This window comes from Lemur catta, chromosome 8, assembly GCF_020740605.2.
Source record: "Lemur catta isolate mLemCat1 chromosome 8, mLemCat1.pri, whole genome shotgun sequence".
Taxonomy (NCBI): domain Eukaryota; kingdom Metazoa; phylum Chordata; class Mammalia; order Primates; family Lemuridae; genus Lemur; species Lemur catta.
In genome coordinates this window covers 102,567,929-102,587,393 of record NC_059135.1, presented here as the reverse complement: position 1 = coordinate 102,587,393, position 19,465 = coordinate 102,567,929, and the positions used below count along the sequence as shown (strand labels likewise).

The 19,465-nt window shown below is 48.7% G+C and overlaps 1 protein-coding gene, 1 long non-coding RNA gene and 1 other non-coding gene across 3 annotated transcripts in view; 1 reads left to right on the top strand and 2 right to left on the bottom strand.

Moving 5' to 3' along the window:
* Positions 1–4,253: 4,253 nt before the first annotated feature.
* On the bottom strand, positions 4,254–5,190 carry LOC123643207 (nuclear ubiquitous casein and cyclin-dependent kinase substrate 1-like). Its single transcript, XM_045558617.1, is given in 2 exon segments — positions 4,254–4,451; positions 4,454–5,190. Coding segments are annotated over 2 exon segments (726 nt in total). The 5' UTR covers positions 5,013–5,190; the 3' UTR covers positions 4,254–4,284.
* Positions 5,191–11,431: 6,241 nt separating this feature from the next.
* Positions 11,432–14,593, bottom strand: LOC123643734. Its single transcript, XR_006736906.1, has 3 exons — positions 14,317–14,593; positions 12,612–12,735; positions 11,432–11,471 (listed from the first exon to the last, which is right to left on the bottom strand). It is a non-coding gene; the product is annotated as an uncharacterized LOC123643734 (long non-coding RNA).
* Positions 14,594–19,411: 4,818 nt separating this feature from the next.
* The window catches only part of LOC123644278, a 104-nt gene continuing 50 nt past the window's right edge, over positions 19,412–19,465 (top strand). The window contains exon 1 of the small nucleolar RNA XR_006737093.1: positions 19,412–19,465. This exon is cut by the window's right edge and continues 50 nt beyond it. This is a non-coding gene — a small nucleolar RNA (small nucleolar RNA U13).

Here is a 19,465-nt window from a genome sequence, read left to right as displayed (position 1 = left end):
CTCAGAAGTTGGAACATTTGCATATACATAATGAGATATCTTGGGGATGGGACCCAAGTCTAAACACGAAATTCATTTATGTTTTATATATACACCTTATACACGTAGCCTGAAGTTAATTTTATACAGTATTTTTAATCATTTTGTGCATGAAGCAAAGTTGTGACTGTGACTTGTCATGCAAAGTCAGGTGTGGGATTTTCTACTTGTGGTGTCATGTCAGTGCTCAGAAAGTTTCAGCTTTTAAAGCATTTCAGATTTTGAGTTTTCGGATAAGGGATGCTCCACTTGTATACACTTAGGTAACAGAAAGTACTGCGCTCCTGTGTGTGACATGTGTGTTTTCCACGAGTGCTGAGGCACTTCATCTGTCTAGTGCTCCTTGTTTATTCCTATCCCCGTGACCAAAACAAACAAGCCAAGTACTTGCAAGTCCACGGCTAAGGCTGTTCCTGTCCTGCCACAGTGAAGCAGCCCAACCAACTCCCCTCTCGGCAGGGGCATTTCTGTCCCCTGCACCATGAAGACATCATGACCGCACCTCCTGGGCTGAGCAGCCACAGAGACCACGGGGCAGCAAAAGAACCTTGGGGCTATTTCTCTGTAAGTTGCCTTTTGTGGTTTGTAAAAGGAACTTGCATTCCAAGGAAGACAAGAACGCAAATTGGCTGAGTACAGAGACACCTGGATCTTATTCCTCAGCTCCTAAGAGCCACCGGGAGGTCAGGTTTCTCACTTTGTTTTCGACTACAAGATGCCCTGGTGCCTACTTGCCTGGCAGAAGTAAATGAGTGAAGGGGCCAAAAGTTTACTACAACTGACCTTGGTGTGACTCCTGGTTCTTCCCTAAAACGTAACGCCTGCTAGAGCATGGAATTGATGAGAATGCAGAGAAGTAACCGCGTGGCCCCTGCTGTCCAGGTGGCACGTTTTTGCTTTATAGAGGGGCACTAAAGACACCCGGGACCCCAAGTCTCTGCCCTAGCTAGAGGGAGGAGCTTGTGATCTGGGGTGGGAAGCAGGGGTTGGCGCTGGGGAATAAGTTTAAACCTTAAAACTGAACAATGTCCTGGGGATCGTGGCAGGGTTGAGCCCTCGCCTCTGCCTTCTGACGAGGGACTTCGCTGACCTTCTGACAGTGTCCCCAGGATTACACAAGGGCAGAGTTAAGCCTTTGGCAGCAGGCTGGAGTGCACAAGTGCCAGGGACATTCTGTTAACAAAGCACAAAGGGTAGAAGGAAGGAACAAGCCATTCTTGGGTCAGACTGAGCTCCATTGTGTTTATCCAATGTGACAGTTTGTTTCATTAGAAACTCCCTCATCGCCACGACCATCAGAGACCCTCCAGAGACTAGGACCTGAGTCCCGCCGTGGAGCAAGGATCCTGAAATTCTGCCATCAGTGAAGCCTGAAACTCTGGTGAAAACCCAGCTGCCTGGGTCTGCAGGCCGGCGGAGGGCAGGCCAAGTGGCAACATCCTACCCATTCAAGGACTCACTCCTCTCCACGTGTCCAAGCAAAGTGGAAGGAGGGCTCCAAAAGCCACTGGGAGGAAGTTTGCTGGGGCTCTAGTGTCACTGATTTACGGAAGCCTTTCAGGGCCAGAATGACACCATCCACCGACCTCCTGCTAATTTATGTTCTCAGGGCTTTTAAATCACGGTGACAGCTCTGCCAGGCGCTCTGACCAGTCAAGGGTGTCCAGGCCCTGCAGGCTGGGAGACCCTCCCAGCGCCCTCCCAGCTGCACTGCGGGCTGCCCCCCACCTTCCCCAAATACACCCTCAGCCCCTGCTGCCCGACCCCTCTGCTCCCTCAGAATCTGCAGAGCAATGACCTTTCCGTTGACTCACAGGCTCCCTCAATTGAAAAAACTACAGAAGTTAGAAAAAAATGATGGACATATGACTCCCCCCTGCCTCCTAGTATTGCTAAGCTTCAAAGTAAACACCTGCTACTGTAAACAGAGTAAAGGGCAAATCACTAAGATACTGAAATTCCTTTGTTAAACAAATTCTGCCACACCACTGAAGTCTCCAGGTGCTGGAGGAATTTTCCAATTGCCCAAAGCATCTGAGTGCCCGTAATTTCTACCCCAGCTTTAAATGTTAGACCAAACTTTTCAAGTGTACTGAAGGAACAAAGGAAGGAAAGAAGGAAGGAAGGAAGGAAGGAAGGAAGGAAGGAAGGAAGGAAGGAAGGAAGGAAGGAAGGAAGGAAGGAAGGAAAGAAAGAAGGAAAAGAAAGAGAAATAAAGACCTCAGCATCCTAGAAAGTGTTAACAGAAAAGAAGCCAGACTCTGTAAAATAATTTTAAAGAGGTTTATTCTGAGCCAAATTTGAGGACCATGACCTGGAGCCACGGCCAGGAAGCCCTGAGCAAGTGGACTCTCTGTGGCTGGGCTACAGTTTGGTTTCATACATTTCAGGGAGACAGGGGCTACAGGGAAAGTCATAAATCAATACATGGAAGGCATACATTGGTTTGGCTTGAAAAGGTGGGACATCTGGAGGGTTGGGGGGGCTTACAGGTTATAGGTGGTTTTAAAGATTCCTTGACTTGTAATTGGTTAAAGATATGAAGCTTTGTCTGAAGGCTTGGAATGTTTTAAGATAAGGAGCTGTTAATCAGAGACAAGACACATGACATAGATTTGTTGTGTAAATTGAGGGCCGGCAGGTGTGTCTTGCATACCCTTAGGCCTGTCAATGGGTTACAAAGGATGTCCTCAAGAAGGGGGGTGGGCATGATGAGGCAAGTCTGACCTCCCTCCTCCTGGCAGGCAATTTAGTTTTAGGATATGCGCTTGGCCAAGAGGGGGTCCATTCAGTCAGCCAGTGCCAGGTGGGGAGGAGCCTTAAGATTTTATTTCAGTTCACAAAAGCCTAATTTTTTCTGTGGAGCATCACAGTAGCTTGCTCTCCATAAGGCAGCTCTAGTAAAAAGCACACACACACAAAAAGCAGGTACAAATAGAAATTAGGCAGGAAATGAAAACCAGGCTGGCAAGAAATTGTAGAAAGGCTTCACAAAGCAATGTGACAAGCAAAAGGGAAACTGGAGGATAATTTCTTCTCTGAGATCAGAGAGCTGCATTCCACAGCTAAAACTGACATAGGCCCTGCAACTGTCAAACAGCTGGCAAGCATGTATTATGCTCCCACTATATGCCTGGTCTTGTGTTTGGAATTAGATGTCACTTCTGGTTTTTTGTTTGTTTGTTTGTTTTTTTTTGAGTTTCACATTAACTGGAACTTTATTTGCTTAAAACCTAAACACTGTCAGTTTGAGAAGGAATCCACTGTGATGTGTAGATTGATCTTGCCAATTAAATTCTAGGATGGTTTTATTTTGGGGGGGATCCTTGGTAAAATTTTATCCAAAAAAAAAAAAAAAACAGGATACATATATATTTTTAAAACATGAACCATTAGAGAAAGAAATACGAAATCAAGAGTGATTTCAGTTTTGGCAGCCCACTGCTCTTTCTTTTTTTAAGCTCCTTAAAGACTGTGGCAGGATGAAAGGATCACTGGCTCTGAGTCTCTTTGAGATAACAAGTGATGAGATAAAAAAAGAAAACTCACCCTCAAACAAGGTCAGGTAACCCATTCCCCACCCTCCCCTCAAGGTAAAAAATATGAGTACTTTTAGTAACAATTCAGAATTCTTTTATCTCCTACCTGCCTCAACAGTGGAAGTTTAATTCATGATTTTTCTTAGACATTTATAATTGTGTATATAGACATATAAATTCATATTAGATGACAATTGATTTTTAAAAAGTCCAGGTAGAGAAAGAAGCAATCATCTTCAGCTAAAACCTTTCTACGTTTTTGGATTACTATTCAACTTGCTATCATTTAGCAAAAAGCAGTTTCCATAGTGTTCATCTCAAATCTTATTGCTTTACAATTGTGGTACACCTTCCATTAAGAATAAAAAGATGAAGCGGTCAATCCAGTGATTAATTTGACATGGCTTTCATCGGGAAAGGGGTGGTGGTGGCAAAGAGACCAATAGACAAAAGGGCAACTTAAACACTTAAACATACAATGGTTTTCTTAAAAAAAAAAGAGAGAGAGAGAGAGAGAGAAAGAGAAAGCGAGCGAGAGGAAAAATGTTACTTTTAACAAATGGAAAAAAGCACTGAAAGCCCATGAGTCAAGCCATAGCCAAAACCATGTTCTATCTTAAGTAGGTTCTTTTTTTCTCCCTCTTTTTTCTTTTTTTTTTTTCCCCCTTTTTTTTAAATAACATCTCTCCCCAAACCATCATCACTTTTAATCCTCCCCAGACTGGGCTTCATCTTCAGACCCTTTATCCCCAGACTTCTCGGGAGGGGGGCTTGCAGATGTTTTCTTTTCTGGAGGGCTTTCTGGTTCCTCGTCATCTTCTTTGGGAGAAGGAGTCTTTTCCTTTGATGCCTTTGAAGCTGTGGGGCGACCCACTTTCCCTTTCCTTTCACTGGACTTGGTGTCACTGTAGCCTTTAGCCTGGGTTTGGGCATTTTCTTTTCTTTTCTCTCAGGTTTTGACTTCTTAACCATCTTTTTGTTTTTCATTTTTGAACTGCCATAGTCACTATCATCATCGTCTTCCATTAGGAAATCCTCATCGCTGCCGGAATTCTCCTGGAATGGTGCCTCATCCTCTTCTTCTTGTTCTTCCTCACTGCCCACATCTTCCATGAGCATCTCTCTCTGTTTAGAAGCTGCTTTGGATGCTGCTTGCCGTTGCTGGCGCACATTTTTATGATCTTCTTTTTCATCTTCACTGTCCTCTGCTGAGTGAGAATCATCCTTCTTGGTCTTCACATCTTTTTCTTCTGAGTCCTCACTATCTTCCTGTGAATTCTTTCCAGATCGCCTCTTATTTTTAGCTTCTCGGGGAGATGATCGAATTTTCTTAGCAGGAGGGCCCGAATCTCTTCCATAATCTTCATCTGCATCATCAGATTCTTGAAACTGTGAATAATCAACAACCTTCCTACTTCTGACAGGCCGCAACATGTTCGCTGTTGAAACAGGACCGAGTCGAGAAGCCAAAGACCAGGACCCCCCCCCACCCCGCGCTCGGCGCACCCCCCCCCCCCCCGAACTTCGGCCGATGGGGCTGCTGCCGCCGAACCCCGAGCTGCTGGCTTCTCAAACTCCTCGGCTCCTTGGTTCAGGGCCCTTGGATCAGACGAGCCCCCCGCTCCCCCGTCTCTTCAAAATGGATCTAGATGTCACTTCTGAGTCTATCTGGGCTCTTCTAGAAAAAAATCCACTCATACATTTAAATCATCCAGATTGCTGTGTGGCTTTTCCTGTCCTGCTTGTGACAAAAGGGACTCTGTCTTTGACACAGGGAGGTCAGAGATGTGCTGTGATGCACAGACTGAACTCAAGAAATTTCGGAGTCCTGGGTCTTGGCCGGGATGTGCCCTGACGTGCTTTATGCACAATGGGCTGTCACACCACTGTTTCTCCAAAACTCTAAACAGGAAGCAAGCGTGACTGAGGTCAAAGGGCACAGTGGGGAGCCCAGGCTGCTGGGAGGCACTTTGTTCTAGGTACTGCAGCATTCAGTGGCCTCCTCAGGAGTTTGATTCTGGATTTTATTCTAACATGATCAAAGCAGTAGTTGGGGGTGTGGCATAGTAAAAAAGGGGGGTCTGATTAGGACTGTCTGAATTTATTTGCTATTTGGGGAGTCACACATTTGAATAGTTGGTAGTTCCAAAACTCTAATGATTCTACGTGCTATTGGAATTAGTAAGAGAAACCTCACACCCAGAATAATTAAATGACCGGCTGTGGGCACTGCGAGACTTCAGGCAAAGCAGAGGTCAGCATGAGAAGCCATGGGCTTGGCCTTCTGGGCGACGGGCCCACCTTTGGACAGGAAAAGGCACAGGCAGCGGAACTGCCGCTGTGGCATCTCCCTCTGAGCAAAGACACAAGTGGAGGCGATGCTGGCAGGTTTCCCAGGGCAAGGGACTCACCCAGCCGGGGGAGAATTCGCCTGCGCGAGTGATGGGAGGCGCGGACGGCTGAGCTCATCAATAGCACAGGGGCCACTGAGGAGACACAAGGGGGAAACGAAGACATCGTACTAACTTTTTGACAGATATTACTGTGGTTTCAAAGCCCGGAAAGGGCGGGAATGAAGAAGGAAGGCAGGCACGGAGAGCCTCCGGGAAGCCCCTAACATCGAGGCCTGCAGGGCCGGAGACGGGCCGGAGACAGACCGGAGAGGAAACGAAAGACACACCTTGACGTCCCCAAAGGCGAGCTTGGGTGTCTGGGAGGATGCAGCGGCGGGAGGAAGAGTGAGGGTGGCGCGGAGGTTTAGAGACCGTGTCTGACTGACCCGGTAGGATTTCTCACTGGAGCTTTCCTGGCTGCCGGCGTCGGTGCATCCAAATTCTGCTTCACAATCAGAGTCTGATTCCTGCGAGGGAGCGAAGGCCCCCGAGTCAAAGCCGCTGGAGAGTCTGGGGACGTGGGGCATCCCTGGTGGCCGTTTTCACTGGGGTGAGTTTCACGAGCTCTAACAGAGCGTCACAGTAGTCTCGGTTACACAGGGTAGACTGTCGCTCCCTCTCGTAGCCCTCCAGGCAAATGCTAAGTGAAGGCTAGTGTGGCAGCTGCACGGTGTCAAGACCCGGCTCCCCCCTTCTGGTTGCTCAGCCACCTCCACGGTACTAGCGTTCCCCAAACTGGCTTCCCCACCCCTCGTGTGTGCCCGGTAGCAGGATGGAGGAAGGGGGAGGAAGGGACCAGCCCTCTTCCCTTTAAGGACGTAATCTAGACGTTACACCCAATAGTTTCACCCACAGCCCTTTGGCCAGAATTTAGCCTATTGCCACACCCAGGGACAGGTGCATCTGGGAAATGGAGCCTCGATCCTGGGCAGCCCCGATGCAGATCACAGCACTGTGAAAGAAGGGATGGAAGGGTCCCGGGGCTCCTGCAGTTACGGCTGCTGTAGCCCTTCACCTAAAGCAACACGGCACTTTGTTTTTGAGTAGTGTAGAAAGAATGGCCCAAGAATCTCATTATCTGTATCAATTTTAAGTTAAGAAACTATAATATTGCCTATAATCCTAGCACTCTGGGAGGCTGAGGCGGGTGGATCATTTGACATTCAGAGCACTGGGCAGAAATCACATCGCGTCAACACCCGCCGGGGGCCTTCGCGATGCTTTGTTTTAATTAAACAGTCGGATTCCCCTGGTCCGCACCAGTTCTAAGTCGGCTGCTAGGCGCTGGCCGAGGCGAGGCACCACTAGGAACCGTGGCCCGGCGACGGACCGGGGCGCGGCACCGAAGGGCGGACCTCTGGCCCCCCACACTCTCCCCCCAGCAGAGCACGCAGGGAGGAGGGCAGGGGGCGGGGGGAACACCCGCAGCCCGCTGGCTCCCCTACCGGCGCAGCTACACAGCCGGCAGGCCCTCCGCAGCTGGGCCCCGAGTTCTTCCTGGGGGAATCCCTCATTTGAGGTCAGGAGTTTGAGACCAGCCTGAACAAGAGGGAGACCCCGTCTCTAATAAAAATAGAAAGAAATTATATGGACAACTAAAAATATATAGAAAAAATTAGCCGGGCATGGTGGTGCATGCCTGTAGTCCCAGCTACTCAAGAGGCTGAGGCAGGAGGATCGCTTGAGCCCAGGAGTTTGAGGTTGTTGTGAGCTAGGCTGATGCCCCGGCACTCTAGTCCAGGCAACAGAGTGAGACTCTGTCTCAAAAAAAAAAAAAGAAAAGAAAAGAAAAGAAAAGAAACTATAATATCCAATCAACTTGGGTTTGGTTGAATAGTCGTTAATTGAAATTTTTGCCAGAGAATGAGATAACTTTATGAAAAAGTTAAGCATGTGTTTTATGTTCTCGTAGCCTTGTTTTCAACATCTAGCTATGACATCATTTCTTAAAGTCCATTCTGTCTCTATCGATAAATGAAAATTAATCTCACAATTTCTACTATACCTACCTGTTTTCATTGTACAACAATTACTATAGGAATTTCTGACATGAAAATCACCTGTGAGCAAATGGAAAGGAAAATTTAAATGTTATATTTTTAAGAATAATCCCCATGCAGTTTGGAAGCTGGACACTAGCTAGAGGTGGGGTCACAGATGAAAGCTTTGTAATAGAAGAGAAGCCCCAGGCTATGAGGGCTACTAAGTGCAGCCTCAGCTCTGAAGGGAGGGGACCCTTATACCCTTCAAGGAGGCTATGATTGAAGGAATTCCTCCCAGGGTGAGTCCATCTGGGAAGCCAAGCTAGCTAGGGGGTGCCCAGCCCCCACCCCCACCAGGCAGAAGCTCAACACTCCGTATCTCAGAAAGGTCATGTGGGGATGAGATGAGACTCATCCTGGGAGCCAGCGCCTTCCTACAGGCCTCTCTGCATGGACCTTTCCACCAGGGCTCTGGCCCGAGGGGAGAGGGTGGGGGTGGAGGAGACTAGCCAGTGCCCGGGGCACATGCTCCCTCCCTCCCTCAGAAAATGTATTTCCTCCTGGAGACATTCTGTGACCCAGCCCTGAATTACTCTTTTTCTTTTGTAGTCTAGAGGGCCTATCATCTAGTTAACCATTAACCACTATTTGGACATTTTGAGGTCCTGGCCAGTTAGTTTGCCACAACACCTATGGCCTCGAGGAACATTTTAGCTCATGGATCCCTTTGTACCATGTGTTTATTTGTCGCATCCTCAATTTTTTTAAAGCTGCGATGAAAATAGATATTTCATAAAACTAACTTAACCATTTTTAAGTGCACCGTTCCGTGTCATTCAATACACTGCCAAATGTAATAGAACCATCACTGACTTCTGTCTCCATTCCTTCTTTCACGTCATCAGAAAGAAACATGCAATAACCAAATAACCCTCTGGGAAGTCATCTCAGTCAGAATAGGTGGCACTCGCAACGCCACAGGGTGGGGAGATGGGGGGGGAGGGGAGGGTGTGGGCACCGCAGGCAGCGCAGCCACCGCCCGGCCACCCGCCGGAGTGTACGCCTGGGATCAGAAGGATCAGAAGCATCCGTGAGCCAGGAGCCATGCGTGTCCAGACAGACCCTTGATCTTTCAAGGGCGGGATCCCTTTTTGCCCACCCACCCTGTCTCCTTCAAGTTGCTGCTGGAACACGTGGAGGGTTTCCTGCCACAGGGCTGGGGATGCGAAGTGAATAGCTCCCTCGTGCTTAGAGCTTACATGGATGAAAATCCACCCCAATTCATCTTCTGAGGTTTGCCCCAGTGGGAGTCACCAACCTCACACGGACTCCATAGTTCCAAAACAGTTCCACTGGGCAGGTCATGCCACTGTTCGTTTGGTCCAGGTGGGGAGACAGTAGGAGGTAGGTCCCTCTTTGCTGCTCTCCAAACGTGTATTATTTCGTAATGACTAAAAGTATAGAAATCTCTCCGGGAATGAGCACGTCTAGATACCGGGACATACATCACGGATATCTCATCTCTCTAAACCGCCTACTCATCTGGAAGATGGGTAGAAAAGGTAGATGTGAGAATTTAGACACGGATCGACCAGCGTGACGATCCACAGGAACAGCGGTCTCTCACTCATATTGTAGTTTTCCCACTGGATAGACATTGTCGTTTTGTTAGAGTCGGTTCCCCTCAGCCCCAGGAACAGAGAGGCAAAGTCACTGAGGCTGCAAAAGGCAAAGGAGTTTATTGGCTAGCTCGAGCTAGGGTCCAAGTCCCAGAGCACCAACGCAGTGGCCTCTCCACGAACTAGGACCCTGCCCTGGGGTAAAACTAAGATTTTATACTTTTCAGCAGGTTACATGCACTGGGCATACCATCCCCCCTTCCTCCCTTAGTTCATTCGCTCCTTCAAAAGTGGCTGATCGTCTTGGCTCCTGATTAGTTGGTTTCTAAGTCACGGGACTGGCTCCTGATTGGTTGGTTACAGGCAATACTAGGAGCATATGCCATGCACAAGCTGTTCATGCGCTGATCATGCCTTGCCCTTCTTATCTGATTGGTTGGTTGGAGGCCCCGGGACTTTCCAGCCCTTTATCAGGAAGTAACTTGCGGTTATCTCCCCGGGTCCTTGTTTTTCTTAACTTTAGTGAAGCCTGTCATGGCTCCCCTCAAGCCAAGCGCCAGCAAGCCAGATTTACAGAAGCAAATAGCATCAGTTAGAATTAAAGAGAGCACACATTTTCCTACTATCAATTCCTGTTCTTCAGTTTCGCATCCTGTGAAATTCGCACTGTGGTAAGTATGCATTCCAGTCATTTTGCAGTCCATGGATAGTCAATCCTGGGATGCGAAAAGGGTGAATTTTTATGGTCTTTGGATTCCATGTCAAGAGGCAGGGAGATGTTCTCATCCCTACGTGGGAGCTGAATGTTAAAAACAATCAATATCACAGAGACAGAAAGTAGAATGGCCGCTACCAGCGGATGGGAAGGGCAGCACAGGGTGGGGGTGAGGTTCAGTGGGTAAAGTGGGGGTGGCTAACGGGTGCGAAACTATAATCAGATAGTCAGAGAAAATGAATAATATCCATGAGCATGACAAAGTGACTCAAAGGAACCATCAGTTTGATAGGGTATAATCTGAAACAACTCCAAAGAGTGGAATCAGAATGTTTCCAACACAAAGAAATGTTAAATGTCTGAGGTGACCTGTACTCCAATTACCCTGATTTGATTAATTCACATTATATGTCTGTATGAAAACATCACATGTACCCCATAAAGATATAGAGCATTATGAGGCCGGGTGTGGTTGTTCACATCTGTAGTCCTAGCACGTTGTGAGGCCAAGGCAAGGGGATTACCCAAGCTCAGGAGTTGGAAAGGATCCTGAGCAATAGAGTGAGAGGAAAGAAAGAAAGACAGACAGAAAGAAAGAAAGAAGGAAGGAAAGAAAAGAAAAAAGAAAGAAAAGAAAAGAAAGAAAGAAGAAAGAAAAGAAAGAGAAAGAAAGAAAGAAAGAAAAGGAAGGAAGAAAAGAGAGAGAGACAGAAAGAAATAAAGAAAGAGAAAGAAAGGAAAGAAGGAAGGAAAGAGAAAGAAAGAAAGAAAGAAAAGATAGAAAGAAAAAGAAAACAAAAGAAAGAAAAGAGAGAGACAGAAAGAAAGAAAAAGAAAGAGGAAAGAAGGAAGGAGAGAGAGACAGAAAAAAAAAGAAAGAAAGAAGAAAGAACACAAAGAAAGAAAGAAAAGAGAGAAAGGAACATCAGGTGAGTATGGTGGCACACACCTGTAGTCCCAGCTACTCAGGAGGCTGAGGCAGGAGGATCCATTGAGCCCAGGTGTTTGAGGTTGCGGTGACCAAGGATGCACTCTACCCTGGGCAATAGAGGGAGACAGACCCTGTCACCCACTAGAAAGATATACAACTATTAGGTACCCATAATAATTAAAAATAAAGAAAAAGGGACTTACCATAAAAAGCAGGGCGGAGGGAGGGAGAGAAAAAATGTCTATATCTATATCTGTATCAAGAGAGAGAGAGAGAGAGATGTTACCATGAGGACACGGGTATGATTCTGAGTATTTTATTTGTCTTGTAGGCTACTCTACTCTGTGGAGATCAATGAAGACAGATCACCCAAATGAGAAAAGTGGTATATATGCCGTGTGTGTGCGGGCCTGTGTGTGAATAAATAGACAGACAGACATTAGACATTCATTCATTCATTCTCAAGAGAGTCAGTGTCACCACTGCCGCCGCCATCACCGCCAGCAGAGCTTTCTTTGCCTTTGGCAGAGAGTCCAAGGCAGGCAAAGGAGTGGGAGAGCCCTGCATTAGGCGGAAAGAGGGAAAAGGCAGGCCCTGAGGGGAGGCGGTCGGCACGCTTGAGGAAGCTGAATACAGGCCGGCTCCAAGAAGGGCGTCCCACGTGAGGGGCCGTGGGGTGCACCTGTGGCTCTCCACACACCTCCAGTCGGTGCTAAGTTGGGAGCAGGGACAAACGTGAGGGAAGGGAAGCCCTGAGGGCTTTAGCATTGTGGGGGGGGGATAGATAGCTGCAAAAGTGCGTTAGGTCAGGTTTGGTGGGCCCAGTCCCACGGGTGGCTACAGAGGTGGTGCGTCACCAGGGTCAAGGGCAGACTTTGAAAATTCCATCGCCCAGCCCAGAAAGGCTCCCTTATCATCTGCAGGCAAACCGACACCTTTCGTGGATAGAGAAACGTCATTCGGTGTTTCTACGGAGGCGGTGACGACAACGACCAGGACAACTGCTCCTGTCCCGCTCCTGCCGCCGCCGACACAGGTTGGGAAATGCGTTAAAATCTTAACCCCTCCCTCTCCCCAGCAGGCGGAATGGATGGATCGATCCCCCCACTCGTGGCCAAGGGGACCCCAGGAAGACCCTAAAAAGATGACTCATTGGCCATGAGAAGGCAGGTCAGACATACCCGGTCACGCCCCCTCCCTTCTCTGAGCTATCCTTCGCTAACTCGTCAGCCGGCCTGAGGCTATCTATCTCCAAGACAGAGCTTCCGTCACAGCTGTGGGTCATCTATTGACTTAACAGGGTCCCGTGAGTGAGTGGCTCGGATGAACGGACTTCCTTAGCTTAAAAGATCGCAAGCGTTTAGACAAAGCTGCATCTGTTTTAACCCATTACCCATCCTCCAAGTATCAGCTTAAACTCTGTCATCCTCGGCTTCAAGATGTCTTGCCTTTTGGGGCCAAACCAACGTACACTTTCCCCGTATTGATCGATGACTTCACACATAATTCCCATCTCCCTGAAACGTAGAAAACCAAACTGTAACTGGACCATGGCTAGAGCACTCGCTCAAAGGCTTCTCTGCTTGGCTCTCCGGGCCACGGTCAGGGACATTCATTTTACACAATTTGGCTTCTTTTCCATCAACAGACCTGTATGTATGCACGTGAGTTTCTGTATAAATAATGCATACTAGAATTGTAGAACCAGAACAATTTAAAAAGTAATTTAGCACTTTCCACGGACAATCTGGTGTAAGGCTGGTGGTGGGCACCCCTCCCCTCCCTAATGGAAAAAGAAGAAGCCCACGAGACCTGCCAAGGACAATGCCTGCAAGGCCCAGCTAAGTTAAAGGACAACCACACCTGGATGGTTACCCTGACAAGAGTCTCGGTTCCTAGAGTCCACACATACCACCAGCCCCTCCTATTTCTCAATACCCGCCCTAAAACTGCAAGGGACAATTCCTTGCTCTCCCCACCATAAATCTTCGTGCCAAAGAAACCCCTACCCCCAGCCCTAAAAACATATATAAACCCACTCAGACTTCTGGGAGTTTCAACTTTTCAGGTCTCTCTCTCTCTCTCCCAGGACCCGAAAATCTCACCTGGGTCCCTCTCTTGGGACTCATTACCCTCACCCAGGAGCACCCCAATAAAGCCTCTTTACTTATCCCTTTCAACTCTGCTCATCTTTCTTTCTCTGGCACCGGCCAATCCAAAAAACCTTACCTTTGGTGCCAAAACCCGGGAGGGGCGTTTGGCTGTGCTGGCCCGCTCTGGGGCTTTGGCTGCACCCCCCCCTCCTGAACTCTCTCGCATTACAGACCAGGACCTCTGCTGACTGCTTATGAGTCCCTGATTGACTACCTTGGCATGAGTGAGTCACCCTGTGTTATCCCAACCCAGATCCCCCAGGAGGCTCCGTTCCCTCCTGGAAGCTGTTCCCTGTCCATTAAACCGTGGCCCCACTTTGGAGGTTCCCCTGGTCCAGGGGCTGAGGCTATTCGGGGACGCCTGAATTTCTCTCACCCCTTTCCATACCGGCACACTACTCGCGGGCGGAGACGTCCCCCCAGACTTTTGCTGCCTTCGTAGCCAGGAAGCTGTTCCTGGCTGTTTCCCCATCCGGGTTGAGGTGACATGGGTGACCAAAATTCCCCGCAAGATGCCCTTGGGGTGTCTGCTGGCCAATCTGAAGGCCCTGGATTTAGACATCTGGCCCAAGCGCCTCATTCTTTACTGCAACACTGCCTGGCCAATGTATAAATTGGACAATGGCTCCCAATGGCCTGAAAATGGGACTTTCAATTTCAATATTCTGCAAGACCTTGATAATTTTTGTCACAGGAATGGCAAATTGTCGGAAATCCCATATGTCCGAGACTTTTTCTGTTTGCGCTCCCGTCCTTCTCTCTGTCTGCCCTGCCACCCCGCACAGGTCCTCCTTGTGCTGGATTCCCCACCGCCCTCCGGGGGCGTCTCCTCAGATGCCCCTTCTGCTTTCTCTGATCCACCTGATTCTCTCAGCTCTACCCCCACTCGACCTCCACCATACCCAGATACACCCCCTCACCCTTCCGGGCCACCCAGCCACTCACCGCTGACATCTCCCATCAGCCATCACACTTGCTCTCGTGTAAATCCCTCCGAAGAGTCTCTCCTCTGTCCGTTACGGGAGGTGGCAGGCGCGGAGGGCATCTTATGGGTGCATATTCCCTTCTCCCTTTCTGACATTTCCCATATTGAAAAATACCTGCGTTCATTTTCTAATGACCCTACAGCCTACACCAAAGAGGAAAGGCAGGAAATGATGGGACTGCATGTTGCAGTGTGTCCTTGCAGGGCTCCAGGCCCCCGCCCACTGTGCTGTAAATTATGATAAACTCAGGGAGATCACTCAACAGGCAGATAAAAATGCCACGCCCTTATCCAATATACCCGCCTAGATCCTACCTTCCCCATGGGGACTACTGTCCTTGCAACTCACTTTATTACCCAGTCCTCCCCTGACATCAGAAAGAAACACAAAAAGGCAGAGGAGGGCCCTCAGACCCCTATCCGAGACCTGGTGAACATGGCATTTAAAATCTTTAATTCCCGAGATGAACAGGCAGAGGCCCAAAGGGAGGCCCGTGTCCGCCAAAAGGCACATCTGCAGGCCCGAGCCTTGGTTACAGCCCTGTGGCCGGCAGGACCCGTGAAACCATCGACCTCATCTAAAGCAACCAGCCGCTCTCCACCAGGCACCTGCTTCAAGCACGGTAAGGAAGGCCATGCCACTGGGCCAAGCAGTGCCTGCAGCCACATCAACCCACCAAGCCTTGCCCGGCATGTGGTCAAGAGGGACACTGGAAAAGTGACTGCCCCTTGGGACAGAAGTCTGGAGGGCCAGTCCTTCCATCCCTAGACCTGCTCATGGCAGTTTTGGGTCTGGCTGCTGAAGACTGAAGAGGCCTTGACTCGGTGACCCCGATAACCCTCGCCGAGCCCAGGGTAACAATCAAGGTAGCGGGTAAGGCAGTGTCCTTTCTGGTTGACACGGGGGCTACCTACTCTGTCCTGCCTTCCTTTTCAGGCCCTACTTATCCTTCCCAGGTGTCGGTCATGAGTATTGACGGCAATCCCTCTTGACCTTCCACCACCAGTCCCCTAACCTGCCTGATAGGTGACCATCCCATCATCCATTCCTTCCTTATCATGCCCTTCTGTCCTGCTCTGCTATTGGGAAGGGACCTATTAACCAACCTGGACACCACCCTCCACTTTTCCTCCAGGGCCTCCACCCTTCTTTCTCTCTCTCTCTCTCTCTCTCTCTCTCTCTCTCTCTCTCTCTCTCTCTCTCTCTCTCTCTCTCTCTCTCCAGATTCCTCAGCTCCACCCACAGCCTCTCCCACCTTACCAAGTCCTACATACCTCCTCCCATCTGAACTGGTAGACCCCCAAGTTTATGTAAAAGAAATTATGTATGTAATTTTGTCTAATTCAGAGGTTGTTTAGAAATTGATTCAAAGCATGGATTTGGAGGGAAAGTAAAACCAAGATAGAAGGTAACTAGTAAGGTGACAAAAAGATGTAGAAAGGCTATGAGCACGGAAATGTTTTTTTTGTTAAGAAAATCAGCGAGGGAATAATTTGTGTGGAGAAGGATCTTGTGTAGTGACTTTTTGTCCTGGAACAGAATGGCTGGTTATTTGAGAAAGAGGAAATTTAGGACAAAAAAGAAAGCCCAAGTATGTCATAGATGGTCTGTGTAGGTTGTGATGGAGTTTGTAGAAGGAATTTATGAAAGAATTTTGTGTATGGTTGAGTCAGCTATAATTAAAGAAAGAAAGATTTGATTAAAATCACGAGGTATTCTTAAAATACTGGTTTGCTCTTAATAAAACTGCAAAAGTGTTTTGATTCTAGATCTACTGACAGCCAAAAAAGGAGGGACCTGCATCTTCTTTTAGGAGGAATGCTGCTCCTATGTCAGTGATAGGCCCCCTCTAAAGGTGAGCTGTCTAAGCCTACTGTCACTTACCTTGGACTTAGTCTCACCTTTACTTCCCGACATCTCACTGTTAATCGCCAGCAGGCCCTTCATGACCTCCAGCCTCCCACCACTACTGAACAAATTCTATCCTTTCTTGGGTTTGTTGGTTTCTTCCGACACTGGATCCCCAACTTTTCTCTCCTTGCCAAACCCCTCTGTGAGGCAGCACATGATGCCTCTGCTGGCCCTCTGTTAAACCCTCAGGCTGTCTGCCTCTCGTTCCTAAAACTTCAAGACTCTCTCTTACAAGCACCCCCTCTAAGACTCCCTCATCCTGAAAAACCCTTTTATCTCTACACGGATGAGCACCAGGGCCTGGCCCTCGGCGTCCTCACCCAACCTCTGGGACCTACTCCCATTTCCACCCCAGTGGCCAACTTATCCAAACAGCTGGACACCACGGTCCATGGTTGGCCGCCCTGTCTCCACGCCTTAGCCACGACCACTACTCTTACCAGGGAGGCCCTAAAACTCTCTCTGGGACAGGACTTACATGTCTTCTCCACCCACCACTTACAGGACCTTCTAACTCACCGCTCTTTAGCCCTCCTCACTCCGTCTAGACTACAGGAATTCCATCTCTTGTTTATAGAAAATCCCACCATTACTTTATCTCAATCCCCAACCTTAAACTCCACTACTTTACTTCCCATTCCATACCTCCCTTATCCTCCTGTTCCTGTGCTGAGATGATTGAGGCCTCTATTACTCCTAGACCTGATCTGTCAGATAAGCCACTTCCTACAGCAGACTTAACTTTCTTTGTTGATGGCAGCTCGGTCACAAGTGAAGATGGCAAATGCCAGGCAGCCTATGCCATTGTCTCTGCCTCTCAGATAATAGAAGCCTCCCATCTTCCAGAGGACACCACCTCCCAAAAGGCAGAACTCATTGCTCTCACCCGAGCCTTACACCTAGCCCAAGGCAAGATTATAAATATTTACACAGACTCCAAATATATACTTATGATAGCTCACTGCCATGCTGCCATATGGAGAGAATGGGGCTTTCTCTCCACCAAGGGCTCCCCTGTTATTAAGGCCACCCTTATCTCCCGTCTCCTTGAGGCTCTTCAGTTACCCACCCACTTAGCTATCATACACTGCAAGAGACACCAGTTGGACCAGTCCCTTGTCACTAAGGGAAAGAACTATGCTGATACTATCGTCCACAACCTAACATCCCCAAAACACCCTAGTCCAGCTCCTCTTCTTTTCCTTTCCATTCCTTCCCTCCAACCTCGCTACACTCCAGAGGAGCGCAACAGCCTTCTCACCCAAGGGGGATCAACCACCACTGAAGGGTGGGTCCTTCTTAAGGACGGCAAACTGGTTCTCCCTAAGGCACAGGCCGTGGAACTTGTTGGCCAGGTCCACTCCTCACTTCATATTGACACCAAGGACCTCTCCCACTTCTTACAGCCTCTATTTTCACACCCTTCTCTATATTCTCTCATCAAAACTCTTTGCTCAGACTGTGACATTTGTGCCTCTGTTAACCCTCAAGGGGACCTGAAACCCCCTGTGTCCACCCACCAGATGCGTGGTCACCTCCCTGGACAAGACTGGCAGGTCAATTTCACTCATGCCACCTCACAGACATTTCAAACTCATGTACGGTGGCCTTTTCTCATTAGGCCTTTCCTCATTGATCCTTATCTTCCAGCCCAGCCCCCACATTTGCCTCCTATTTCCCATATCTTTCTCTCCTCAGGCAACTTCTCCGTGACAGCCCAGCGACTTGTTTCTCCAATGCCGCCTGCAGGAATTATCCAGAGTGACAGTAAATCAGATGCTTCTTCATCCCTACTCTCCCCTTCCAGTCACCCCTCCAGCAGCCAACTCCGGCCCATGGCCCCCACTATGCCCCTCAAAAGCAGGAAGTAGCCAGAAAGACCGTGGCGCCCTATTATCACTAAAAGGCTGGAATGTAAGGCTGGTGGCAGGTACCCCTCCCCTCCGTAATGGAAAAAGAAGCCCATGAGACCTGCCAAGGACAAGCCTGCAAGGCCCAGCTAAGTTAAAGGACAACCACACCTGGATGGTTACCCTGACAAGAGTCTCGGTTCCTAGAGTCCACACATACCACCGGCCCCTCCTATTTCTCAACACCCACCCTAAAACTGCAAGCGACAATTCCTTGCTCTCCCCACCATAAATCTTCGTGCCAAAGAAAGCCCTACCCCCAGCCCTAAAAACATGTATAAACCCACTCAGACTTCTGGGAGATGCGACTTTTTGGGTCTCTCTCTCTCTGTCTCCTGGGACCTGAAAATCTCGCCCGGGTCCCTCTCTTGGGACTCGTTACCCTCACCCAGGAGCACCCCAATAAAGCCTCTTTACTTATCCCTTTCAACTCTGCTCATCTTTCTTTCTCTGGTGCCGGCCAATCCAAAAATCCTTACATCTGGCAGGAGGTCTCCACGCTTTATTTTTTTATTTTTACTTTTTATGTTTTCCATTTGACATGAGTGGTGTGTATTTAAACACCCAGATGCTGGCCTTCCTTGCCTCAAAGGGGAAAATAGCTAGGATTCATTCCCCTTTGCCGCTGGCCTTTGAGAGGCATTCAGCCCTATCCTACGGAAGGACAGATTTGGCCTCCGTGAAACAGCTCCATAGAAAAAGAAGTTAAGAAGTCATCTTTGGTTTCTACAATGATAAATTCAAAAAGTTAAAAGCCCCCAATTGAACAAGGTATAGAAAAATTATGGTGGTGGTGGTGGATGGTGGTGGTGGTGGTGGTGCGGTGGTCGTCGTCGTCCTACTACTAACAGGGAAAGCAGAATAAAGTTCTGGGACATAAAGATCATACTCGGCTGAGAGCCACTGGTGGAGCGAGGGAGTGTTTCTACAGGACCAGTATTTCCTTTGCCCCCATGCCAAAAATAATATGTCGATGCGGACCGACATACCGTTGTCCCTGGTTGTCAAGTGGTTGTGGGGTGGGGGTGGGGGGGGCCCAGGGAGTAAAGTCAAGTAATTTTTTGTAATAAAGAGACATACCCCCCACCCCACCCCCCGGCTACATGCTGAGGACTTCGCCCATCAGCTCTACAGAGTAACACAGGCAGGCAGTGCTCTTCTTCAGTCTTACTAATTGAAAAAAAAGATAGAAAAAAAGAAAGAAAAAACAAAACAATTAAAAAGTCGTACCAGATCCATCTGTAGCTCCAAAGCATGACGATTTGGTGTTCACGCTCACGTGTGAGA